The sequence below is a fragment of the Miniopterus natalensis genome, chromosome 8 (genome assembly GCF_054644295.1).
Source record: "Miniopterus natalensis isolate mMinNat1 chromosome 8, mMinNat1.hap1, whole genome shotgun sequence".
Lineage (NCBI taxonomy): Eukaryota > Metazoa > Chordata > Mammalia > Chiroptera > Miniopteridae > Miniopterus > Miniopterus natalensis.
The window spans coordinates 61,577,501-61,605,060 of record NC_142088.1 but is presented as its reverse complement, the minus strand read 5'-3'; the positions used below and the strand labels follow the sequence as shown (position 1 = coordinate 61,605,060).

At 38.5% G+C, this 27,560-nt stretch overlaps 1 protein-coding gene across 4 annotated transcripts in view; it reads right to left on the bottom strand.

Annotated features, from left to right (window-relative positions):
* QTMAN (queuosine-tRNA mannosyltransferase) overlaps nucleotides 1–27,560 on the bottom strand; it is a 336,827-nt gene that overhangs the window by 24,053 nt on the left and 285,214 nt on the right. For 3 of the 4 annotated variants that reach the window (XM_087819871.1, XM_016196527.2, XM_016196526.2), the window contains exon 6: nucleotides 694–803. The exons of the other annotated variant lie outside the window; for it this stretch is intronic. In XM_087819871.1, coding sequence (XP_087675997.1) covers nucleotides 694–803 — 110 coding nt within the window. The remainder of the gene's footprint in view (nucleotides 1–693; nucleotides 804–27,560) is intronic. 4 annotated transcript variants of the gene reach the window in all.

Here is a 27,560-nt window from a genome sequence, read left to right as displayed (position 1 = left end):
AGCTCTGAACCAAATCAAGAAGCACCCGCTAAGTGAGGGTAAACTTTAAGTGGTCTTTAAGAATCACAATGCACTATGGTAAAGGTCATTTCCGAATTTTCTTGTCTGTGTCTTTGGAGTTAAACAAACAAACAAACACAAAAAAGCGCCGAACATCCAAAGCTTAATTAATATGAACACTTCAGTGCTTAGGATTTTTGCTAGTTTTTTTTCAAGTTCAACAGAGAGGGGCCAATGAAAAAATAATATGGGCTGTGGTCTACTCTACATAACAAGTGTGACACCAACAGGCTTTACACAGCCACCTGACAGACGGTCATGCATTTCACCCATTGCCGCTGTGAGTAGGATTTAAGCCAATGACCTCAGAGGTGAGGGGTTGTACATCCAATTACAAATTTCCACTCCCCTTAAGTGTTAAGATGCCTACAGCAATATATTGTATTTACATCTAGATGTACTGTATAAACTATATTTGATAAAAGAGATGACTTCACATTCTCAACTTAAGTCAAAGAATGCTTACTTAAGTATTTTTTTTAATTGAATCCCACTTTAATGCCATCGTATAATCTTTGGGTTAACAGTGCTCATCTTGATTATTCTAACAAAGGGAAACATGGAAATTAATACTTAAGTTGTAGAGCTTATGCCATCTGTAAAAATACACACAAGAAAATTCAAAATAGGTACCTGGGACGTCTGTGAAGGTTTCCCCAAGGACGGATACGTGGAAATTGAGTCCTAAGTCCTTAAGGTGCACTAGTACCTTAAAAAAACTCTCTGGATCTTTATCGTGCTCCCTGGAAATAAACACACAAAATATAACTTGTGATACCTTAGGGTGTATGTTAGGAAAAGTGTTTTCACTTCTCACAGTATCAATTCCTTTCATGGTCTATTGTTAGGAGAGCCTCTGGCATCCAAGCAGAGATTTCCCCTATCACCTTATATTGCAGCATCAGCATTGAGTTTTTTCATAAATATAATTTCACTGTCATATACAAACCTTCAGTCCTACTGAAGTCTTAAGGGTCTGCAGCCTTTATTAAAGGAGAAATCTATCATGTTTTTCACATTTTTTGGATAGGTTATAGAAAGGCTAGTGTAGTTTTCTTTCCCTTAAAACAGTTAATTTTCCACTTAACCCAGGGTTGTGTGTTTTTTTGGTTTTTAAGTGTCTTTATTGATTTCAGAGAGAGGGAAGGAGAGGGAGAGAGAGCTGAAGCATCAATGGTGAGAGAGTTGGCACCGATCGGCTGCCTCCTGCACGCCCCGACTGGAGATGGAGCCCGCAGCCAGGGCATGTGCCCCGACCGGGAACCGAACCGGATTCTCCTCAATCCTAGGTTGATGCTCAACCGCTGAGCCACGCCCGGCTGGGCTAACCCAGGTTTTTAATAAAAGAAAAGACTAGTCTTCTACTAGTCTCTACTGATCGCGAGAAAGTACCAAAGATGCTTTTCTTTTCCAGGAGTGTGAATACCTTCCTCTCACATTTACTTAGCCCCTTTGTGCCCACAAGGAACACACAGTTTAGGAAGTGAGATTACAGGCTCTCTCACTAATCTCTCATTTTAAATAATTGAGTGGAGAATTATAAATACATCAAAAGGGGTTAGGCATGAGTCTAAATCCACTGAGTATTAACTTAGGAGTGGAGGTTAGTACTAAAGATAATTCTTTCATTTCATAGAGGCTTTGAAAAACATGAGTTATTTTTGTTTGTTTAGCTTGTCAGTCTTCTTTGTAATGACAGAATGAGAGACTAAAGGACACTAAAATAAAATTAAAAATTCACCAATTCAAGAAATCACATTAAAATGGAGTGAGTTATTTTTTACATTTTAAGGTGTGAATATTCTAGTATTTCTTGCATTTAATTATACTGTTTTAAATTATCTAATTTCAGACAGATGTGGACCAGATGTCTTCAAAATACTTGTTTTTTGTTTGTAATTCAGAATTTTAACTTATTTTCTATATTACAGAGAAATAGTTATATATCAGCAATTGAATTTCCCATTTACCAACTAATTATGTAAAAATAAATCTGTAAATTGATCAAACTGCGATATAAAATATGAAAATTACATCATTCACAAAATCTTATGAAAAATGGCATCTGCAACCCTAAATATGTTAATTCACAATTCAGTCAATATTTTCAGTATCAAGAATTAAAACAAATGCATCTTCTGATTAACATTCTAAAATGGTATTTCTAATCTCATGGAATTGTAAATTCTTACAGAATTAGATATCAGTAACAATGTGTTTTAAGCGCTCTCTGTTTGATTTACTTCAAATAATAAAGAATGCAATGGCAAAGCGCTCTTCCCTTTTGAAGACGGTGCGGATTACATATATGTACCATGGGGGAGTTTCTGGATAGCTCTCATCTACACTACTGCTGTGGGCAAGAACAAAGACCCAACACAGTTTGAAAGTAAAGAGTACGCCGCATGCTATCTCCAACCATATCAATCAAGTAGCTGCCACTTAATCTGTAATATGTTCTTTTAGTCTGATTCTCTTGGAAATACTTAGATGAAAAGAGTGGAAACAATATAACACAATATATCTTAAAGAGGGAGTAACACTATAGGGAAATTTAGCCACTCAGTTCTCTAAATTTTTCATGTTGTGTTCCAAAAATTTTGGCTATGGATCCCCAAGAGAATATCTATTCTAAATATTTCCTGCTGTTTTGTTTGTTTGTTTGTTTTGTATTAAAGTAGCTGTGGCTTGGGGTTGGGAGGCGGTTTAATCGGGCAGAAGCTGTAGTTCTTAAAAGATTCCAATGTGCTCTCAAAGCAGCGGACTTTATGAACCTATATTTTCAGCGTTTCTATATGAGATAAATGCATTACAATCCTACTGTATTTTTAAGACATTTTTTATTGGTGAACAAAAGCTTTCATATTCAAGTCACTCTGCATACGAACACAAAAGAGATTTGTATGAATCTCCTCTTTTTGTTTAAACTATAATATATGGACGAATGTTCTTTCCCAAGATCATCCCTGAGAAAAAGAGGCATGTTATACAAAAGTCCTTATAAAGTTTCTCATAATCCTAGGCACTCTCTCAACTACGTTATTTTGTTAATGGAAGTGGCATAAACCTGAATCCGTGGCCGCCGATGAGAGTGCGGATGGTTGTGGCAGTGAATCACTGGCAAAAAGGAAGCAAAGGAACTCAGGACAGTGCTGGGTTAGGAATCGTTTTGGGGGACATGACCTAACAATTCAAAGAGTCGGATGCTGACAACAAGTAACTGGTGGAGGTGGGCAAAGCGGGAGGAGGGAGGGGGACACCTGCAATAATGTCAACATTAACCATTTTTAATAGAAAAGAAAGAAAGAGTGGTTACTGAAGACCGTGAGTAGTAAGTGGGTTTTTACAGTTCAGGAGATTTCCAGTGATGGCATCATACACAATTTCACAAGTCCTGCACCTCACACCACTCAGACTGACTTCCCGATGCCAGGTGACTGAAACGTGCCTGCTGCCTGAAAAGGTGGCACCTTTCTGACATCAAGAAGCCACTGGAGGGGGAGTTGGATTAAAATTGTTGGATGAACTATAAGGGTGGGAAAAGAGCAGTACTTCTAAAAATATTCCGCATGATATGTGCTCTCAAGTATTATTTATGGCTAAATTAGGGGATTACATAACATAAGCAGACACCCGACGATTTCTTCTATGTCCCATAGTCAAACTAGCTGAAAGTTTTTCCCTTTAGAAAAGTGGCAAATAGCCTAACATTCAGACAATTGTAAAGACACACACAAATATTCAGCCACAGCCACACAACCAGGCATGGATATAGCAGTGGGAGAGCTCAGTATTTTTTTGTCCAGCAAGGAACTCATTCCAGATATTCAACAGATCATCCATAGATCTTATGCCAGCACCCATGATATTAATGAACCCATTTAGCAGAACATGTGAATCTGTCTTAATGTCCTAAGAAGTCTAATGTGAGGGTTCCATACCTATGATTTTAGCACAAAGCATTACGTACAAGATGAGGGACTTAAAATATATTGAGTGACCCTGTCTGCCAACAGCTGTCAAGATTAAATAGACATTCATAATATATTCAATTCTCTATAAACACTTCGTAGACTTACAGGCCCCCAAAACACTCCTGTTCTCATCTATTGCTGGTAGGAATGTAAACTGAAATACTATTTTAGAGGGCAATTTGGTAATGTACATAATTAAGCCTTAAATGTATATAATGTAATTCCAAATTAGAAAAGTTACCCTATAAAATAATTAAAGAGGTGCACAGAAATTCAGAGTACATTCATAACAGCATTGTTTATAATGGTGACCATCTCTAAACGACCTAATGAGATGATAAAAAAATATTTTTTGATGCATACCTATGATGCAATACCATAGAGCCATTAAAAATTATGTTGTAGAAGTATATTTCTTGACATGGAAAGATATTTAAGAAATACTGTTAAGTAAAAGGGAAACGACAGAGTAGTATTTATTATATGCTCTGTTTCGTAAGACAAATGAATGTGTGTGCCTAGAAAAAAATTTGGGATGAACTATACCAAAATATTAACAGGGTTTATCTCTAGGGGTTGTACATAAATATGTTTTTTTTCAATACTTTTTATCATTTTTAACAAATTTTTTAAAATATAAATCATTTTAATGTTTTAAGAAACCACCTCTCTCTAACACTCTGTCATAAAAGGGTATTCGCAGGATTTTTGCTTAATTCTGTAACATTTTCAGTGTTTATAGCAGCATAATTCCTCATTTCCTGTGACCCCCCCCCCCCACTACATTTGACAGCTGCCCATCAAGCAAACCTGATTCATCATAAAACATTCTAGAAGGTGAGTCAGAGTCCAAGCTTCCCAACAATTCCTACATTCTTGACTAGGTAAGAACGGAACAGTCTGGCTGGGAACTCATTCTTCCACAGCCCAACCATGGCAGGAGAGATCAGCATGGAAATATTTCAGGTTTTCTGGAAGCAGCAGATACAGCAAGAACAGCTTTTATTCCCAAATATTATTCAGAACATTTGAAAAGCATAAACTGTTTCCATGTGTTTTTTCTTCTGTATCTGTTCTCTCTCTGTTGCCTTTCCCATTTAGTTTTTTAGAGCTAAATTTCTTCCCATTCCTCCCTTTGCATTCATTCAGAAAATATTTATTGAGGATTGCTAAATTCTCCATACTCGTCACTTACACTCAACTGTTACCCTTTCCTGTTTTCCCACACAACTTGACACTTATTGAATGTAATCTCTTTGATCTAATTGCTTGCCTTGCCTGGGCAGAAACCTGGCTCTATACAAATGCGATAGCTTTCCTAGCAGCATGTCACCCTGTCCTGAGAGCTCCACGAGGGAAAGATAAACCATGTCTGTTTTGTTCATTATGAAGTACCCAGTGGCTTGCAAAGTAGTGGCTGACATTAGTTGTGTTCTCCAATAGCTGGTTATTTTCTCATTTTCGGCACACAGAAGACTCCACACTCCACGTTCATCCCCTTGAAGTAGGGGAGGCCATAGACTAGTTCTGACCAATGGGTTGCAAGTCGATTGATGTGTGTCACTTCTAGGGTGGAAACATCTAAGAGCAGTTCTGGATAGCACTCTCTGCTGCAGGGATCCTTACAGAAGTCTTGTTTTAGCGTAAGATGGTCAGCTTCAGAGAGTGAGGCAGTTTGGATTGCTACACAGAGGAGAGCTGCCCTGTCCCACTACCTAAACATGCATCAGACTTTGAGTTAGTGAGAGAAGTAAACTTTTTGTTGTGTTTAAGTAATTGAGATTTTTTTTTTTTTTTGGGGGGGGGTCTTCATTACAGAAGCATAATGTGGCCCATACTGGCTAATATATTATCTGTGGCCCAAAATCAGCTGCTCTAAAATGCTTGTTGAATAAATGAAGGTGTCAGAGACATGAATTATATTTATAGATCTACTATGTTCAAGATTCCATGTCGGGCACCTGATCCTAATCTTACTTAAGCCTCTCAACCAAGGGTCATACAAATAAATTATTCCTTTATCCAAGATCACACAGAAGAATTTAAGCCTGCACTTGAAATCGTGTCTCATCGCTCCAAAATCCTGTTCTTTCTTCTACACACTTTTTGCCTTTTTTCGGCTTTCTCTCACTCTTCATCTTTGATATTTATGCTATTTTAATATTTTAGAAATTTAACCGATTTGTTCCACCCTCTCCTCCACCTCCAACACATTCAAGATGCTAAGATGTTTTATGTTCATTTTTTTTAAGGAAGGTATGGGGAAAAGACACCTTCCCTCCCCAAACCATGACCAAAAAGAGGGGCAGTATTCTTTGTTGATTACAGAAGCAAAAAACCTTTGTAGAAATGGTGAGGATTTCAGATAGGTACAAGTAGTTAAGAAAAATGCCATGAACCTATAGCATGCCCCCTCCCACCCTGTGTCACTATTCCACCTCTAGGTAAGAAACAGAACTCGGAGAATCCCAGAGGCCATGCACTGTGCTTCCTGGGTTAGGAGCCTGGGGAAGAACCAGGGCTCCAGAGAGCGAACGTCTCATTGTACGTGTCTAGGCAGACAGTGCTGGGGACATTTGTAAGAGACTCTTGAGCTGTGGTAAGCATAAAAGTGGAACCATGACTTCTGTGAATGTCACGGAAGAATCAGAGAGCAGCTGGCAGACAGAAGCAAAGGATCCCTCGCCAGAAGCCTGTGAGGAATAGGGACCGGGAAAATGGAAGACAGAATATCTTGAACTGCCTGAGCTTTCTATCACCATATTGAAACGGTCCATTGCAGAGAGTTAAGTTATAGAAAAATAAAATTCTAATTTATACATATCCTGGTTTCAGGCCATCTGAAGATTCATATTCTCATCTTTCCTTTTAATAGCAGAGGCAGAGATGCCTTTAAAATTCAGTCTATGAGAGCTCTAGATCTTCTACCTTGCTTCTCTTTGAGAGACCTGTGTTCTCATACTCAGTTTTCTTCCTGAAGCCTGTTCCTACTCCACAATTTCTTCATTTATATATTTTGCACTTTTAAGTTATCCCTTTTACCTGACCATATTTACTGATAATAATAGTTCCAATAATGTACTATTTCTAGGTGACTTTTCACAGATCATTTCATCTTAGAGCATTAGCCATGTCCCTCTTTTCTTACCTCCTGTGTTCTTCCGACAACTGTGCCCCCTTTCTCCCATTTTCCCTTTCTCTTGGATGAAAGTGCTGTCCACAACACCAATTCCTACCCCTGTTCCATTCATTCTCATGCATTTTATGGTGTCTCCAACCTTTGAAATCACTGCCCATACTCAACTTTCTTAGAAGGATCCTTGCTTGGTTTCCAAGTAGTATATTCAGATTATAACCTAATGACCTTCTCCCCAATTAAATCTTCCCACTCATTCCATCCAGAAGGCCACCCAGGAAAAACCATATTCAACTAATCATTTTTCCCATTAGCTCTCACAGTATGATTTCTTCTTAAATCTCCCCATTGCTAAAAGCTTAGACCCCCCAGGTTGTTTCTCTCCAACAATGATTTCTACTCTCCCTGGATAGTATATACAGTAATTTCATTCAGCTGTCTAACTTGCCAATGAGCTCTCTTCCTCTGTAATTCTGACCAGGAAGCTGTAGACATCCATGCTTCAAAGAACTGGTAGGCCATGAAGTGTGTTAATTAAGATGAATTGGGTCTTCCCCACCCTTGAGTTGTTACTTAAGCAGCAGCCACCATTCCACATATTTTAAACCATCATAATGTTATTACTTCCTCTCAGATCTGGGAGGTTCTATGAAACAACTCTTTCCCCTCCCCAGTGCATTACTGTCTATTTCCCTTTGTAATAATCTCCCTGTTGAATGCAGTGATTGGGGCTGTAATGTGCAACCAACTAATCATTTAGATTTTCTTTTGGATTAAAATATTTCCCTCCAAGGGGTATGTAGAAATACATTCAAATCTGCTTGCTAGTTATCCTGAGAGCTACTCCTCTTACAGTTAGAGTCCACCTCTTCCAGGGTCTATCTAAGAAACTCTCTGACATCTCTGAGAATTGTGTTTCTACCTCTCAGAGAGGAAGACTTGTGATTCCTGTTTTCTGTTTTACCCTGACTGCCAGAAAGCTTACATTTGGGTTTTAAAGTGCTCAATCTCAACAAGTATCAGATGGAAATAATAGTACTGAAAAATATAAGAAAAGAAATTAATAAAAACTAACTGGAAGGGGTCAATAGTAGAGAGGATATTTCAGATAACAGAATCCGTGATTGTGACATCAATAGAATTTACCCAATGTGAACAACAGAGGGAAACATAGAAAAAAATAAAAAATGGAATAGATCTGGATTTCAGGGGCTTGTGGGACAAGAATAGAAGAGCCAACATTTGTGTCATCAGAGCCCCAAAGTGGACTCTGTATTTCTCACAACTGCCTGTGAATGTACAATTACTTTAATATAAGTTCCAATTGTAAAAAATGCACTGTAATAAAATACAAATAACTCAAAAATATATGAAGAATTGAAAATCCCTGTTCCTCACCCCTCCTGATTCTACTGTTTCTCAGATGACACCACCACTAACAACTGTCCAGTGAGCAGGCTTCTTGACCTATTTCTATACATATGCGAACATATTTGTGTGCATGTATTTTTACATATCCCTTCCTACTTTATAAACAGGAGATCAGTATCAGTCATTCCACACTTTCCCTTCTCACTAAATATGCAACAGACATCTATGTACATCTGTGCATAGAGGTATTTCATTTTAAATGGTTACATAATATTTCACACCTTTTAAGTAAATTCTCCTAATGGACATTTGTGTCTAATTTCTTGGTGTTTCAAACAATACTAAAAGTGACACCTAGTTCTCTTTATAGCATTAAAATTTCTCTTTTGCAGTCTTTTTTTCTTCCTATCCTGCAAATGTAGCCACTTCAAATCTCTATTCAAGGCCCCTTTTCCCTTTCCTACAATATGAACCTGCCTTTTGGAACTATCTTATTTTCAAAATTTTACAAGCTCACTTTTGCTATAATTTGCACATTGGCAGAGCTCATGCCTTTGCCCACCCTGTATTCCTCACGTCTAGAACAAGGCCTGGCACCTGGTTTAAAAAGTTATTAAATTGAGTTGACTCTAAACCTACATCATTTCCCATGAATCTAATCTTTTTATCCCCACCTACTGTCAGTTATTATTTTACTATCTATATAAACAGATGCATATACAGAATGTTAACTTGGCTCTTCCAGTGACAGCTCGCCTATAATACTTAAGAAAACTGCTGCCCCCAGGAAACACAGCACCACTGGCTGAGCTCCTCCCTGCAGCCACGTCCTTACTCTCCCAGGGTTCCAGGATCTCCAGCCTGACAGACACATTTCTGAACATGGAGGCTCCTCCCAAATTTCAACTGATTACCAACCTTGCCATTTCATCCTGCGCAAGTAATTTAAGATGTGCTTGATAATCTCCATTTTTATAGTACAGTGTGATCACTCCATACCTTGACACCACCACTGAGCCTCGCTCCTGCTCCACCAACTCTGCTTCCAGAAAACGGTTACATTAGCCTCTTCAACATGGTCTTCCTTCCGTACCTTGTCTTTGAAATGTCACTAACTAGAAACCATTAAATGGAAATTGAGCCGCCCCACCCAACATTCAGATATTCCCATCAATCATTTACCCTACTAGTCGCCCCAACGAGAGTTGATGCCCACGTTCATTCGCATCATCTCCTTCTCCCTGCTGCTCCCAGTCCACAGCTCTTGTGCCTCCAGTTGTGGAGTGTGGACCTTGTGCTCCTCTCCTCCTGCCTCTCCGTGTCCATTGTCTCCTTCAGTGACTCTGACTTTATTGTCACTAGTCATCATCCCTGTGATAGTCCATCTCACTCTGTCACTTTGCACTAACAGTCCCACGTTACCTATGACGCCATGAACGTGTCCTTTTACATCAATCCGTATTTATTTGAATGTTGTCCCCTTATAATTAGCCTGAAATCGCCACAAAATCAGAGAAACTCTTTGACTCCAGAAGTTGGTGGACACTCAAAATATGATTTCGGAATGAGCAAATGATGGTTCTGTCATGGCTGAAGAGAGAGAGTTACATATGTAAAACTACAGTAGGATTCATCTATGAGATGACATGAGGGATCATGTTTTTTCTTTTTTTCTTTTCTTGATGGAGAATTAAACATGGTCTGGATTATTAGACGCCTTTCATCGAAATGGATTTCAATTCTTAATAACAGGTTTTCATATTCAGTTGTGGACATTTTGTCACATCTAGAAATGACAAGGACTTCAGTCATATGGGGAAGAATCATAATTTGAAGAAGAGAAATCCATTCCCAAACTTCCTTCTGATTTAAAAAATGTTAAAAATAGAAATGGACAGAGTGATTCATAAGAAATCTCTCCAATGGGAAGAAAAATGCTAAAATTCTGTCCATTTTACATATTATGTCTTGTTTCTAGACCCAAATGAGGCTGCTGTGTTTTTTGGCCGACACAAGAGATCTCCCAGAAGAGACAGTCGCCCTTAGTCAGCAGCAACCGCTCAGCTACCAGATTGTCATGCAGGGACTGTGGAAAGCAGGCGTACAATATGGAGTGTCCGTTCTATAAAGACCTGCTCAAAATGATGTGATCTTGTGGTTACATATGTTGCATTTTTTTTTTTCATTTTATAAACAATATTACTTATGCATTTCTACTCTTCTACTATATTCTTACAAATGGAATAAATCTGTATTATTCTACTTAATCCTTTACACAATAATATTAAAAAAAAGTTCAGTTCCACTTCTTGTTCCTCCAGTCTTTCCTTACTTATTATTTAGTTATTAAGGTCTACTCACCTTAGGTACCAAAGGTAAACTAAGTATTCCTTTGGAAAAGAAAAAAAGGTTCTGAATACTGTAATAACATCACATGCTGTAAATTTACTATACTGCTTAAGAAAAGGTTCTCCAGAATGAGAAGCCTCAGGAACCAAAGTCTTAATTAATTAAATATGCTTAGTGCCAGTAGGTATTGGAACAATTCATTTCTGGTAAAGAATGAATAACAAAGAATCATCAACTATATTAGGTAGTGTAATTGGTGAGGGATTATTCTGATTAATTAGTTTTCTTTAGAAATGTATGTAACCATGCCCCCCTCAAAGAAAAGAAGATACTTATCGAAAGCTAATAATAATCGATTCATTTATGACTATAGCTCTAAAGGTGAGTTTTATCAGAATCAGTGGACAAGAGAGCCTAGTGAAAAGAGGGTTAAAATCCTAGTTCTGGTAGTTAGTAACTGTAATCCAGGGCAAACTACCAAACCAGTCTGAGATTTAATTTCCTCATCTGTAACCATCTGGTTAATAACACTCAGTTCAAAGAACTGTTGAGGGGATTAAGTGAGATGATGAATATGAAACCATTTGTAGTGCTTGGCAAACAGAAAATATATAATAAAGGATGGCTGTTATTGTTATAATTATTATTAGAATCATTGTTTTATTTTTCATTTATAGAAATGGGAATATAAGAATGTTATAGCGAGCTTAATAGCCACCATCACTGGACAAAAAAATAAGGTTTGCTATACTTTACAATCAGTTACAGTAAGCAACGTGTGCCATTGTTTAGCATCTCATGTTTACCTTGACAATTACAAATACAGGCATCAAAAGTGGCAACAATTACACATACCAACAACATAGTGAGCACTCAATATATGGCAGTTATTCTTCACAGCAGATAGCTACAAATATGGTTTGAAGTAAAAATCTGTTTATGTAAAAGGCACATCTATAACTGAATTATTCTCAGACTTTATAGGACAGATAGGTAATAAATGTCTCCTATGGAATGTTTCCATCTGTAAACTGGGTTCACCGTATAGAATGCTCGAGGAGAGGCCATGCAGGGTCTTTACTTGAATATCATTTACATTGAGGAAGGATGCCAGGTAGACCAGCTTTATATTCAAAATGATATATAACAAAACATCGTGGCTGGTTCCCGGGTCCACTTGATTGGTATTATTTTTAACAGTGTATTATTTAAGGTACAAAGAAATCAGAACAACAATAAAATCTCTTTTCTGGTGTATGTTTTTGGCCACAGGACAAATCTATTCTTGTCTAAAGTTAGGAATTCATTCAACAATGAACTGAGCACCCCTGTGTGCCAGACAGAACTTATACAAGGCACTGGGATACCAGTATGATTAATGAAAACGGGAGACCTGAGCCTCAAGGAATCTAAGTTCTAGTCAGGGAGAGAGGCTGTAACTCTGTGCTGTGATTGTAGAGATAAGAAGGAAAGTCCATTGTCCACAGACCTCCACAGACCTCATCTATGACTTTTAATACCTGAAGTTCTTTAAGGTCTTAGTAGTATGGTTTTAGCAAGGTACTTTGATCACAATAAGTATGGAATAAATATTATCTGATGGATTGATGCTTAGATGAATAGGCGAATATTCCCTTTTTGGGTTTCATTTTGGAAAAGGAGGTAAATAAACAACCTCTTTAGAATGTAAATATCCCCTAGGAGGTAAGACATTACGTTAATAGCAAGACTTGATATGGTTTGTGATTTAACTTAAAAGGATGTGTGTCCACATGTGTGTATCTTGTACGGTTTGGGGATTAAACTATTGAAACATCACTAAGAATGTAAATTCACCTGGTTAAAGTAGGACTGAGAAAAGGACAGGACTTTGAAATATGAAGCATGTCCAGCGTGGATAAGAACTGTGTGAAATATCAAACAAAAGGAAGCCCTGGGTGCCTGGGCAAGAGCTGAGAGGCCTGTGCTAGGAGGAAGGTATGGAATAGTACATAAACCTTAGAGGGGGCAGAGGCTCCTGCAGAAAGACTTCACCCATCACATTTGCTAGAGGATGCCTCTTAAAGTTAAGAATTTTGTCCGCAGCAGGTTAAGTTTTTAAAGTGGCCTCCAGCCCTGGCCGGTGTTGCTCAGTGGTTAGAGCATCGGCCCATGCAACGAGGGGCCTGGGGTTCGATTCTGGGTTCAAGGGCACATACCTGGGTTGCAGGTTCGATCCTCGGCCCTGGTCGGAGTGTGGTGAGGGAGGCAACCAATCGATGTCTCCCTTTCACATCCATGTTTCTTTCTCTCTCGCTCTCCCCCTTTCTCCCTTCCACTCTCTCTAAAAATCAATGCAAAAAAAATCCTCCAGTGAGGATTAACAAAATAAATAAATACATAAATAAATACATAAATAAATACATAGTGGCCTCCAGTTCAGCAGTTCTGTGCTCCGGTACAAGAGAAAACCAGAGCTCTCTAGGACCTCACTTAGGGCTGGGGATCCCAGACTGCCACCCCACAGCTTCTCTCTAGCCCAGGGACAGCCCCAAACACCAGGGAGCACAGCCAGCAGACCGTTGGCCTCCATTTCAGGGCCACCGATGGAAACGGGAAGGAAAGCACCACAGCCGGTGCTGGCGGCCTCCTCCTGGGCTCCCTGAGCGCAGGGCCACATGCAGTTTAGTCGGGTGATCTTTCTTGCCACCTACGTGGCTCGGGAACTGAGGAGTAATGTATCTAACGGGACCCTTCTTTCAATTATCCCCACTGCCTCAGTGAAGCGTTGCCTGGATTTTCCAGGCAGAATTAGCTGCTTCCTCTTTGGGGTTTTCACTTATTATGTTGTACTGCAATTATCTGGGAGCTCTCCGAGGCAGGGTCTCAGAAGAAGCCCTATCAATACATGTGTAGAAGGATAATATTTGAAGTATTAATCAATGTGCTTAATGGACTTCCTCCCTTGGTGTTTCTTACTTTGCAAACCCACTCCTCCCCACCCCCACCCCAGCATTGGGAGCAAGGATAGTCTATACTTTCTGTCCTTAAGGTAAGGTTATTAAATAGAAATGCAAGAGGAAGGCAAACAGTTAATTCTTGATTTTTACATGAAAATTCTGATGCTGAGGTCTCAACAACAGTTTTGTAGGATAATACTAAGTTTTTCTCAACACTCTCCCTACCCACAACCCACTCCCCCCACCATTCCTTTCAAAAAACCCCCCAAAAAACTGTGCGCTGAGGGATGCAAGTTGGAGGGGCTAGAGATACTCATGAGAGGATGACCAAGGCTGAAAACTGGAGAAACAGGACAGGAGAGCCAGTTAGGTGGGAGAATGACTTTGGTCTTTTGCCTTTTCTTCTAGAACCCAGGCCGGCAGGAGCTGTGCAGGGGCTACCGTGGCCAGCAGGGTTGGGATGAACTATGGAAAATAAAGGGCCTAGGTCAGGGAGGACTGAAAGCAAGTTTGCTAAGTTTTCTGAGGTTCAAAAGCAGCAAGGAGAGCAACCAAACTTTCCAAAGGCCCTGAGTGAGATGAGGTTACCTGACAGAGCCAGCATGTGGGGGCCCCATCAGGCTGAGCCGCCCCCACAGCAGTGCACTGGTCTGAACAAGGCAGGGTGTCCACAGATGGGAACTGAGCACCGCAGACACAGCTCTGTGAGGTGATCACCAAGAAAGAACCAGGTAGGGTGACATTCTTTCCAGAGGATGCCAATGTGGCCATGTGTCAACTGAGACCAGGCCATCTTCCTGAGGCGCCACAGCATCCTTCAAACTTAGTGCTACTCAAAGAATAAACAGGGAGAACTTAAAGTCTACTGAATTATCATGAACTCATTGAGAGAATCCCAGGGTAAGTGAGTCAAGTTAGAGAAAAACAAAGGTTAATGATTTTAAAAACGTACATAGTGTTTACACGGACCAAGAACTGGTCCAAGACCGCTGGGGATAGATTAAATCACTTCATTCTCACAGCTCTGTGAGGTGGGTACCTACCATTCTCCCACTGAATTTATGGACAAGGAAACTGAAGGTTAGCAAACTTAAGCAACTTGCCCACGGTGCCCAACTGACCCCGTGGTAAGGGACAGACATGGTATTCAATCCAGGCAGCCTGCCTGCAATTTGTGTACACACAATCTGGCAGACGTGGGCACTGGGGTTGCTGACTTCCTTGCCCCATGTAAATAAATATGTGAACACTGTGTGAGTAAATGAACAAGTAAATGGTTATATCTTGGATTCCTTGTACTTGATACTATAGTTCATGCTCATTTAACATGGTTCTTATGCTAAACTACAAATTTTTTTAAAAATGGCAACATTATTCCAATACATTTTAAAATAAATGTCTTGCATGTAAATATTTCAGGGTAAGAGATGAATGTGGCTTGTTGTCACTGTTATTTTACTTAGGACATTCCTACTGAGTCATCTTTCCCCAGCCCAAGTCAGATTGTGAGTATGGAAGTAAGTCTTCCATACATTTTATTCACTTCATCTACTACAGTTACCTCTTATTTGGTCTTAGTGCTATTTAATCCTTACCTATCTAAATAATCCACGTGTTAAGATTTCCTAGTTTTTAATATGTGTATACTATATATTATACAAAGAATTTTTAATATTTTATGATTCCTTAATGTAATAAATATCCATTTATAGAACTGCCTATTTGATGGTAATTATAAAGCTAAAAAAAAAAAAGTTTAACCATGTAAAGCCTCATTTTACTTAAATTCCAAAGAAATGTATGCAAGATAAATAGAGCCCGGAGGAGAGAGGTTTACGTAAGACGGAGGGGGATGTGTCAGGTAAGTGCCCCTCTCAAAACACCCATCTCCTCTAATGATCAGTTCCCCATTGCCATGTCAGAGAAGCCTGAGCTGGCCCTTGGAGAAGGTGATGCGTTAGACAGACATGGAGGGGAAAGGGTGGCACTGCAGGTCAGGAATAGGACATGAGGAAAAGCACTGAGTTGGGAAAAAAGCAAAGTAAACATACTCTCCAATTGCTGGACACACATTAAACACACAGATAGGTGTGTGTTTTTATTTTCCAAGTATTAGAAAGTGAGATTGGGCTATGCTGTAGAGTCAGAGTGGAGTAGGCTGCTTGCCCCGAAGGAGTGGTGGTGTTCTCCAGTTTGCCACAGCTCCCAGCTAGCCCTTTTCACTCATTCAAGCTACCAGCCTGGTCCCTGTAAGCCTGACTTTATGATCCTAGAGCAGTGGTTCTCTATCCTGTATGTTGCAAATCTTAGGGGAACGATTGAAAACACCAACACCTGGGCTCCATCTCAGAATCCTTCAGGGTGGAGCTTGCACTAGAGTATTTTCTAATGTGCAGCCAGGGTCGAACACCACTATTTTAGGAGGTCCTAAATTTGATACATTAAGGCAATTCTGTTTTAAATGTTTTTCTTACAGATTAGTAGTTTTCAATTCTGCTTGCACATTAGGTTTAACTGGGATACTTTAATAATATGGACTCCATGGCCCTACTTTCAGAAATTCTGGTTTAATTGGCATTAGGGGAACAGGCATTCTTAATTAAAAAAAAAAACAACCACACCAAAACTCCTAATTTTACCAGGCAGATTGAGATTGCTGATATAGGGGAGTGAAAGCCACAGAAGGACTCTGAGCAAAATGACATGAAGAAGACATTGTGTTGGGATGTTTACCCTTAATATGAACTGGAGAGTGCTGAGGTCAGAGAAGAGAGAGTGAGAAGGCTGTTACAGTAGTCTAAGTTTACATTAGTACGAATGGAGCCATAAGCATAGCACAGCAGTTACATGGAAAGAATGGAATCCATGAGGCAAATATTGTGAAGATCTATGTCACTCTTACACATTAGTAAAATTCCCTTGCAGTTTCCAAATTTCGCATTGGCCCTCAAACAAGTGTAAAACCTGATATCAAGCTGCCTGAGTGGTCTAACAAACAAACAACCTTAGCTGAGAATTTAGTCTGAAGTAGTGCTGGGCTGGTAGCACCCTCAGGCATCTGACAGAGGCAGACAGGCATCCCTCTGGAGGAATCCAGATACAACTCAGGCAATTCTCAAAGAATTCCCTTTGATAAAGTTCCAAACAATATGGGCTTATGGTCCAACTAGAAAACACACGGGAAATAAGGCACCATGAGCAAAGAGAAAAAAGATAGACCTATGAAGGTGTCATATATGAGAGTCATCAAACACGGAATAGGAAAGTGGTATGTTTGAAGTATTTAGAGAAAAGAGAAACTAAATATATATGAGAGCAAAGGACTATTAAAAATAACCAAACAGTTTTGAAAAAGGAACAGAAAGAAGTTTGAGCAATGAAAAATATGATTGGAATAAAGGCAAAATTAGTAAACTCAAAGACAAACATAAAGAAATGATCTAGGATCCAGTATATAGAGTAAAAAGATGTAGAAACTGTGAAAGGTTAAGAAACATGAGATGATGTGAAAGATCAAGATACAGAGGCTAAAAGGACAGAATGAAACAAAGACAATATTTATAGATATAATAGTGAATATTGTCCAGAAGTGATGAAAGGCACCAATTCAAAGATGTAAAAAAGTCTAGCAAATCCCAAGTGAGATTAAAAAAAAGAAATCCATTCCTATGTATATCAGAGTGAAAATAAAGCACACCAAAGACAAAGACAAGGTCTTTAAAGTAACTAGAGAGAGAAGCCTGATCATGTAACTTCTCAACAGCAAAATAAAGTTGAGAGAATGTAATCTCAACCTGGAATAGTATACTCACAAAAAATTCCTCAAAGAACAACAGATAAATAAAAGATATTTTTGGATGAGTTTGTCACCAACAGTTTCTCACTAAAAGCAATTCTTAAGAATGTGCTACAGGCGGAAGGAAAGGTCTAATGTGCAAGAGGGAATAATTGGCAAAGAAAGAGGTAAATATATAGGTACGTTTGTATATAAAAATCAATAGAGTAATTACTTAAAAATATCAAAATAGCTTGTAAGTTCCAAACAAGTAGACTGAAATATAGAATGAAAGAAATATCAAAAATGGCAATTATGTAAGGTAGATTTCTGCAGTGGGTTTTTGATTTTTTTTTTAAACTTCTTTATTTTCACTTTCCTGTATTGCTTAAAGCATTTATAAATGAATATGCAATGTTTACAAAAAAGTTACGTATCATTCTGTCTTTCCACTTCTCCTTTGTAATATTTATCTCAGGTACATTTTATTTGATTAATATGTGTTGTAAGTTCCAAGCAGACAAGGACTGTGTGTGTGAATTTTTCCATATGATTATATCTTCAATGTTAATTCACTAGTTGGCATATAGTATATGCTCAAGAAGTATAAAATGAATGAATGAAGCTGATTGCATATGCAGCTTGTGTTAGGTTGAATAATGCCCCCCCCCCAAAGATCTCTACATCCTAATCCTTGGACCCTGTAAATGTTACCTTAATGGCAACAAAGGAGTTTGCAGATGTGATTAAGGATCTTACTGGAATATCTGGGTGGGCTCTAAATGCAAATACATATATCCTTATAAGAGGGAGGCAAGAGAGGTGTGATACAGACAGAAGAGAAAAAGGCAATGTGACCCCAGAGGCAGGGAATAGAGTGAAACAGGCAGGAACTAAGGATGGCTGGCAGCCGTCAGAAGCTGGGAGAGGCAAGAATGGTTTCATCCCTAGACGCCCTGGAGGGAAGGAGGTCTTACTGACATCCTGATTTTAACCCAGTGATACCAATTTCAGACTTCTGGTCTCCAGGACTGTGAGAATAAATTTCTGTCATTATAGGCAGTCGGGTTTGTGGTAATTTGTTAGAGTAGCCACAGGAAGCTAAGAGAGTGAAAGTGAGGAGGAACCAAGCAAGATAAGCATTTGGAGCTGAGTGGGAGGGACATAAATGTACCACTCACAAATAGGAGTTTGCAAAAGAGTTTGCGGGGGAAAGCAGCAGTTTGAATTTAGACATGTTATAGTTTAGAAAATGGCAAGGACCCTGGGAATATACGCAGGCATCATAAGCCTGCCTCTGTTCTCGGGCTGTGGGCCCCTAGAGAGCAGAGGATTATGCCTTTCTTCTTTGGCTTCATGGAAGGTACCAATCACATAGCCAATAGGCACATGTTTGGGATAAAAGGCACATTAAGATCATAGAGTTTTTGCTGAAGACAATTGAAGGAATGCCCAGCATTCGGTTTACGGATAATGATGAGATCAGAAACATCCAGACCACATTTCATGCCCATTATAGTGGATAATGAAGAATTGCCTATTTCTAGTACTTGGTATAATGGATGGCTTTAGAAGCTCAATAACAATTAAAAAAAAAAAAAATCCTCACCAGAGGATGTGCTTTCATTGAGTTTTAGAGAGAGGAAGGGAGAAAGGGGGGGGGGGGAGGGAGAGAGAGAGAGAAAGAAACATCAACTGGTTGCCTCCCATATGTGCCCCAACCAGGGATCGAACCCACAACCCAGTCATGTGCCTTGACTGACAATTGAACTCACAACCTTTTGGTGTATGGGATGACACTCCAACCAACTGAGCCACAGGGCTAGGGCATCAACAACATTTTTAAGTGAATGAATAAGAAGAAGATTTACTAGGTGTTGTTCTTAAAAGTGATCTTGTTTCTTAAAAGGTTGAACATAAATTTATGAGGCAACTCAGCAATTCATGTCTAGGTATCTACCCAAGGTAAATGAAAACATGTCCATACAGAGACTTCTGTGCAAATGTTCACAGGAGTCTTATTCACAATCAAAAAGTGGAAACAATCCAAATGATAAATAAAATGTGTGATATCCACACAATGAGGTATTACTCAGCATTAGAAAAGAACAGACTAGCCTGTTTGGCTTAGTGGTCAGAGCACCGGCCTGCAGACTGAAGGGTCCGGGGTTCAATTCCAGCTAAGGGCATGTACCCGGGTTTCAGGCTCCATTCCCGGCCCCAGTTGGGGCATGTGTGGGAGACAACCAAGCTATGTGTCTCCTTTCACATCAGCGTTTCTCTCTCTCTCCTTCCCTCCCTCCCTTCCATCTCTCTGAAAAGCAATGGAAAAAAAATATCCTCGGGAGAGGATTTGGAAAAAAAAAAAAGGAACAGATTACTGACATAAGCTACCACACGAGCAAACCTTAAGAACACTGTCCGGAACGAAAGAAACCAGACACAAAAGACTAACTACTGGATGATTCCACTGACATGGAATATCCAGAAAAGGCAGATTTATAGAGCCAGCAATCAAGTTAGGGTTGTCCTGGGTTGGGGGTGGAAACAGGAACTGACTGCAAAGGGGCATGAGGATTTTTTCTAGGGTGACAGAGGTTCTAAAACTGGATTCTGGTGATGGTTTTGCAAGTCTGTAAATTTACTGAAAACACTGAATTGTATATTTAAAATGAGTTATTTTTTTAATATATAAATTAACACTATTAAAACTCTTAAAAGCCATTAAAACTATTTTTTTAAGAAAAGTAATATGCTTGCAAACATGACAAGGTAATCATAAAGGTAAAAAAGTGTTCTTTACTAAATCATGCCTTTGGTTAAAAAAATATATATATGTAACTTTGTGTGTGTGTGTGTGGTGTGTGTATATATATGCGCGCACACACACTATATAACTCCTGCTAAAACAGCATTGCCATTCCTAAATGGCTTATGGCAGCCATCTTTTAAAAAAAAAACAAAACTAAAAAAAAAAGAAAACGGAAACAATTTGTGATATTGACAGTGTGGGTTCTGGATGTAAGAGCCTCAAAAAACATTTTTCCGTCCAGGTTTAGCAATGCCCTAACAATCACAGAAATGTGAAGGGACATTTGGTAGCCTTTTATAGACTTCATTTACAAGGCAGATGCTGCTCCTCAGAAGTGTTTGCTCTGCAGCTTAATTCCATTTTTCTGTACAGTATGTACTTGTTTTGGGTAGGCTGAAAATGAAGACGAAAAAAGACGACTTTATTTAGCTGTTTCTCTTCTTTCCTTTTTCCAGGAGAGTTAAGAAAAAAATTGATTTTAACCAACAAGAGCTAGTGGGCAAAAGGACTGGTCCCATGTGAGGCAATGAAGTCCTGTGTATTATTTACTAATGATAACAGCTAATGTTTATTAAGTGCTTCCTCTCTGCCAGGGACTGTGCTAACTGATTTACATCTGTCATCTTCTCTAATCCTCAGGACAATCCTACAGTGTTGTTAACATTATTTCTAATATATAAAGAAAAAACCTGAAGTTAGAGAGGAGGCAGGTTGTCTGAGGAAGAGGATGGTGACAAAGACCGGACTCTATTCTTGTATTACCATCACTGGGCCATAGCTGCTGCCCACAGAATCAGTATGAATTTAATGTCGAAACTCAGGAAACTTCAAAATGTAATTTATAAGACTGAATATCCATATTTTTAAAATGTTTTATCCATGCTGATAACTCCCAAATTTCTATCTTCAGTCCTGACTGCCTGCTCATCTGAATAAAAGACTTGGATATCTAACTTCTAATTCAACTCTCCACTGGCATGTCTAAAAGGTATTTCTATCTTAATATGTTTAAACACTAACTTTCTAAGCTTGCTTCCCCCGCCCCTCAGGTGTTTTCCATCTCAGCAACAGCACCTATATTTATCCACTGACGCCAAAACCTTTAGGATATATCCTGACCACTTCTTACACCCTCCATGGCTACTGCCCCGGTCAAAGGCCCATCATATTTGCCTGTATTTTTGCAGTGGCTATATGCACTCACTGAGGTAGGCTGGCTGCATTAAAGAAACTGATTAAAAATCGTATGTCAGAGTACAGGGCAGTTGAATAGATCAGAAGGGCAGACTTCTCCATGCCTTCAAGGCTGCAGGCCAAAGGAGGCACTGTCATCTTCAAAAAGTGCTTTTTGTTTGCCCAGCACAAAGGGAAAGAACCCAGGTGGGACATTTTCATGCCCCATCTGGAAGTGGCCCACATCAGTCCTGCTGACATTTATTGCTCAAGACCCACTCACAGAGCCACACCCAACTGCAATGGAGCCAGGAAAATGTGGTCTAACTGCGTTCCCCACCTCCCAAAAATGAGAAAAAAAACTTATGGGGAATAGCTAACAGTCTCTTCCACACCTCTTCTTTCTAAAACTCTGGATCTCAGGTGGTAATTCTAAAATTGGGGAAACAATGTCTCCTTTAAAAGAGTTCTTATGAAAAGTAGCATGAAAAGAGGCAGCTCTGTAAAGGATCATATCTAACTTCAGAGTAAAAATACCTTTCTCTTGGTAAGAAGTGGCCTCAATGGAGGCAGGACAGTCAAGAAGATAAAATAGGATCCTGGGCAATATATTTCTTCATAGTCTGTAAATACCCTTCTTTTAACATAAAGGATATTTAAAGAAACAAGAAAACAAAGCATTCAGAAGGGGCTCGATACATTATTTATGAATTTATCAAGTGAAAAAAACACCCACTCAGACATTTTCATAAAAATTTTCGGCTAATGTATCTAATTTTATTGGTATTTAGAAAAGCCAATTATGAACTGGAAAGTTATTGTTTGTTAAACTGCTACACAGATTTCTGCAAATAGAATGTTTACAAACCACTTGGAATCACTTTTCCGAAGTTTCAGTTTCTGAAGGTCAAATAACTATGTAACTGCTTAATAAAGAAGCAGGGAAGTACCTCTAAATATCTCCCAGCTCTGATGGGCTTATATGCTGCTCCTTAGGTGAGGTATTAGCAAAGCTTATTTATTTTCATTTCCAAGGCTTTTATTTGCTCATTCCCTTGTGGTAAAGCTGATTTCCATGATGATTCCCTTCTTAATTTAATACCCTTTTTACTCATCATATAGACATAAGAATTTTCCATAAAATAATGAAATCCTTGCAAAGGAAATGAAGACAACTCAGAGAGTAAAGTAAACTAGCTCTTTTCTCAATTAATTGATCCACCGTCATGTGCATATAAGGTTTTTTTAAACCTAGGAAAATAAGGTTAATTAACATAAAAAAGCCTCACTCCTGGAGATGCTGAATTTTGTATTTTACCCATGCTGCCTTAAGTGCCTTGATTTCCCAGTAATGACCTAGTTCTCCTAATGAGGAACATTAACCCCTGGCTGTAGCTGCCCAGGACTTAATTGTCAACTGCAGCTGAAATAGGGGAGTTTGCCGATCAGCAGGTATGTGGTATATTAACTCATGTCATTTCTACCCCTAATAAATAAATCTGTTGCTAAGGCAACAGAAAGATCAGCTTTATCAGTATTCCCCCCGCCCCCCCCAATCCCTGCCTCTCTTTTGGAGGAAACTGCCTTTCACACCAAGCTTAGGAAAAAAGAAGGAAATTAACTACATGTAACCATAATTAGAAGTAACATCATTTCTCATCTTAGAAACATATCTAAATTAATAAAAAAGGACAGCAAAGAGAGAAATGCTTTTGCCTAAGATCACGATAAATTAATTCCTTCAACAGGCGATAGGCACTATGAGGTATACATCTGAGTAAGAACAAATCTCAAACATTTCAGCTCTTTGTGTTTCTGAAATTTCCCCTTCTTTTGTTTAACCAACAAATGATGCTAGCCTGAATAGTACTGAAATAGCTAATTAGTTGCATAGCCAATAAAGATGATACAAAGGGGGGGAAAACACACACCCTTACATAATTTATAATAGTTATTGCTATTCTACCTTGGAATTCTTTGGTGTGATTGAATGAAAAAATAAAGAAAAGAAAAATCTGGACACTGAGCCTTAGTCTGGGTAACCTAGGAGAGCCACAGAACCTCATTCACTTGGGATTATAAACAAGAGTTTAGAAAGTAATTTCCACGGATCATTTGGAAATGGTTCACACATCTGGATTATGGCAGAGGGACAGGTAAAAAAATAACCTAGAAGAATATCCCATTCTTGATTAATTTTTCAATGATAACAAAGAAATTTGGTTTTAACCAGTTTGAGCCTTTCTTTCCAAATACCATAATTGGACTTTTTTATAGCCCTTCTGTTAAAATAAATTATTCCATCTTAACAAATCCCGAGGGATTTGTATTTATAATTCCTATAAAGATATTCATTAAAAACAAACAAACAAAACATATATTTAGTGAAAGCAATGCTGATCTCATAATCACCTTCACCTGTCATTTGGTTAATTGAATTCCTCTATTTTTTCACTATCTTTCTTCCCCGGATGAGAAACTTGTACTCAACTAGACTTACTGAGCAAATAAGAGTCAATCGCCAAAGAGTCACCCCATCGGTACTAAGTATCATCAGCTGAGCATCCCACATGCCAGGTATTCTGACTAGAAAAATCTCCCCAAACCAAAACAACAACAATAAATTTCTGTCTCTATCCTGGAGGACCTTAGTATCTAACCCAAAGGACACTATTTAAAACATGGGATGAGTAGGGCGAGGAGGCAAAATTTTGTTACACATAGATGAGGTGTGCTCTGCACAGGTGTCCTTGGTGCATGCAAATTCACAGCCAGGCGAATTCACATGTCACTGGAATTTAAATCAGGGAAGATGTCTGTGGAAGGCAGAGGATTTCAGGGCATTTCTAAAGAAACATAACTGTAACTACCATCACTGAAAGACAGAAAATGCTATACATTAAGAGCAACAGGAGAGACATTAGTCTTGAAAAATGGAGGAAAGAGTGAGCTCAATAAAGAGAGGTCAGGTCAACAGGGATGGTGTGAAGAAAGGTTTAGTGACTAGGAAGGAGAAACATTTTTGAACACACACAACTGTATATATGACATAAATATCTATAACAAAGAGGTAGATAATATATCTACCCACCCACCCATCCATCCATCATCCATCCATCCATCCATCCATCCATCCATCCATCCAATCACTTGGTTAATTACTTCCTAAATCACTCACCCATGATCTGTGTTAGGTGAGTAAGTCTGGTATAAGGATTTGATCAAGAGTTGCAATTGAAAGAAGCAAAGGCAGACATGGGTCTTGAGCAGGTAAAGATGACTGCCATAAGCATACCATAATCAAACACCATCTTTTGCAGCAATTAGTATATTTAAAAAAATGACTCAAGTTTAGAGAACTTTCTAATTCATTAAGCAGGAAAGGGTAACAAGAGTTTTAGTTTATGACATTCTAGGGATATCAACATCAAGATAGTAATGACAATAGGTGGAAGTTCTTTATTTTGACATGGTGTGTTAGAAAGTTAAAAACAGCCCAAGAAGCACTGAGAAACTAAATGTTGAATCTCTTTTTTTTTTTTTTTCATAGATTCAACAGTTTGGGAAACAGTCAGCAAGGATCTATGGATGAAATTTTGGAAATTATATTTTGGTAAGGCTACTCTTTTTGGTTATAAATTTCCCAAAGTTTATTTTCTTACTAATTAAGAATCCTGAAATAGATTTCCAGAGTTTCATCTGATAGTATCATATTAGAAGACAAAAGAAAACTATTTGGTGATATAACACATAGTAATTTAAGTCAGGTATTTGATTAAAGCTTTTGAAAGATGCTAGTAAAATCCTCTGGAGTTTTTTGCTTTTTAAATGACAGAGTTCATGTGAAATTCTTTAAGGACCCTCCCCCCCCAAAAAAAACCAAAGAAACGTCAAACCAAATAAACAAAAACACGTCTAAGCAAAGAAATATGGCTGAAGAAAACTTATCATTGAATTGGGAATGACTGCAATCAATTAAAAAATTATTCTTGCGAGCTTTGAGTATGCAATTGACAGATAAATATAGAACTGGTTAAGACCAGCGATTTTCAACCTGTTTCATCTCATGAAAACATAAACTAATTACTAAAGCTCTGGTGCACACCAAAAAATACATTATATTTTTTACCAATCTGACACACACAAAAAATAGGCATAATTTTGATTCATTCACACCAGACAGCTACTGTTGTGTTGGCTGCTGTCATTTTTTCATTTGAGAGTCTGAAGGAAAAGAGGCCAGTGCCCCTGACTAAATAGTCATGTGTTGCATGTTTTAAAAATTCTTGCGGCACACCGGTTGAAAATTGCTGGGTTAGATGATCTCTTTCAAAGAGCAGTTACCCGTTATTCCCAGTTAATCTTAAAGTAGCTTACTTATGATAACTACAGGGCAGACACTCCTTAAGTTAAAGATGTTTAACTGTGAAAATGGACAGTGCCACTGGAATCACCTCTCTAGATCAGGACCAGTGAGATGGATTCTCACAGGCCTGAGGAGGCTTTGGGGAGTGTATTAAAAGGCAGGTGGTCAGACCTCATGACCATCTTTTCCAGAACTAAATTCTGTGAGGATCATTTCTCCCTTAGAAAAACAGAGTTATATATAATATTGAAATAGAACAAAGAACATTGGTGTCCAAAAGCTAGCCCTCTGCCTCTCGGTTCACATCCTGCTGTGTCACCTGAACACTGCCTTCTAAAAGTATTCTGTTTTCAGGTAATGACCATGAAACCTAAAAAAAATTAAGACAATCTCACCAAATTTTTTCCAAGTTATGTGCACAACAAGAAAACCAATATAAGTGACTCTGGCCTGAAAGCATATCATCCAAGTCTCCTTTCAGAAGACAGCCATCAATTTTGTTTTTAAAGCTGTATTTTTAAACCTCAGAGAGTCAAAGAATGAAAAAGTAACATTTTACTCTCAAGTGATATAGAATAGTTTTCCAATTTATATCAATCATTTGTTTTCAATTAGAAATCTCCAAAGTTTCTGAAAATTCTTTCAATCTCACAGTGTATGATTTAAGTAAGCATGCGTCAGATCTGTATATATCTCAATGACTGAATTTTTTCCTTTCCAAATTTACACGTTAACCATAATCAACTGTATAAGTTGTTTTACCATTACTTTATGGAAAATACTGCAAATATCATATAGTTCATAAACAGTCCTTCCCCTTTAAGTGAAAAACTCTGACAATTTCCCCACATCCCAAGTGATGAGGTAATGGTGGGACCTGTAGCTATAGCTGCTCACACAATTTCAGACTCCTGCATGTGCCTCACAGCCCACTCCCACTTCATCTTTCTTAACCAGAATACACCCACTTACAGGCTACTCGTAGATGGCTTTAAGATCAGAACAGAATTGCTTATATCATTGATCTCTCTCCTATGGCTTCTTAACTCCTGAGCCCATGTTGAGACAAATCCTGTTCTGAGAAAATTTTCTTATATATGATGAACACTTGTTTGCTATCAAATGCTAAGTCTAAATGTTAATATAGTAACATTCTGGGCAAGAAAAATTAATCTATGAGAACTAAAAGTTAGGCAATTTCAATGACTGATGGCAGGCATTTTACATATGTCATTATCAGTTCTATTTGACATTCTCAAAGGGTAGCTTGTGAATTCCTGGGGGTATTCCAGACTCTTTCACAGCATCTGCAAAGTCAAACTATTTTCATAATAATACTAAGATGTAATTTGCCTTTTTCACTACGTTGACATATGCCGTGTTCAGGGAAAGACACTGACGGGTAAAACTATTGTTGCCTTAGCATGATTCAAGGCCATGGCACCAAACCGAACCAGCAGTCATTGTGTTCTTAACCACCTGTGTTAATAGTAAAAGAAAAAAAAATGTCAGTTTCACTTAATAATGTCCTTGAAGAAGCATTAAAATTACTAATTTTATCAAATTCCATCCCTTCAGGACACTTAATATTCTGTGTAATAAAAT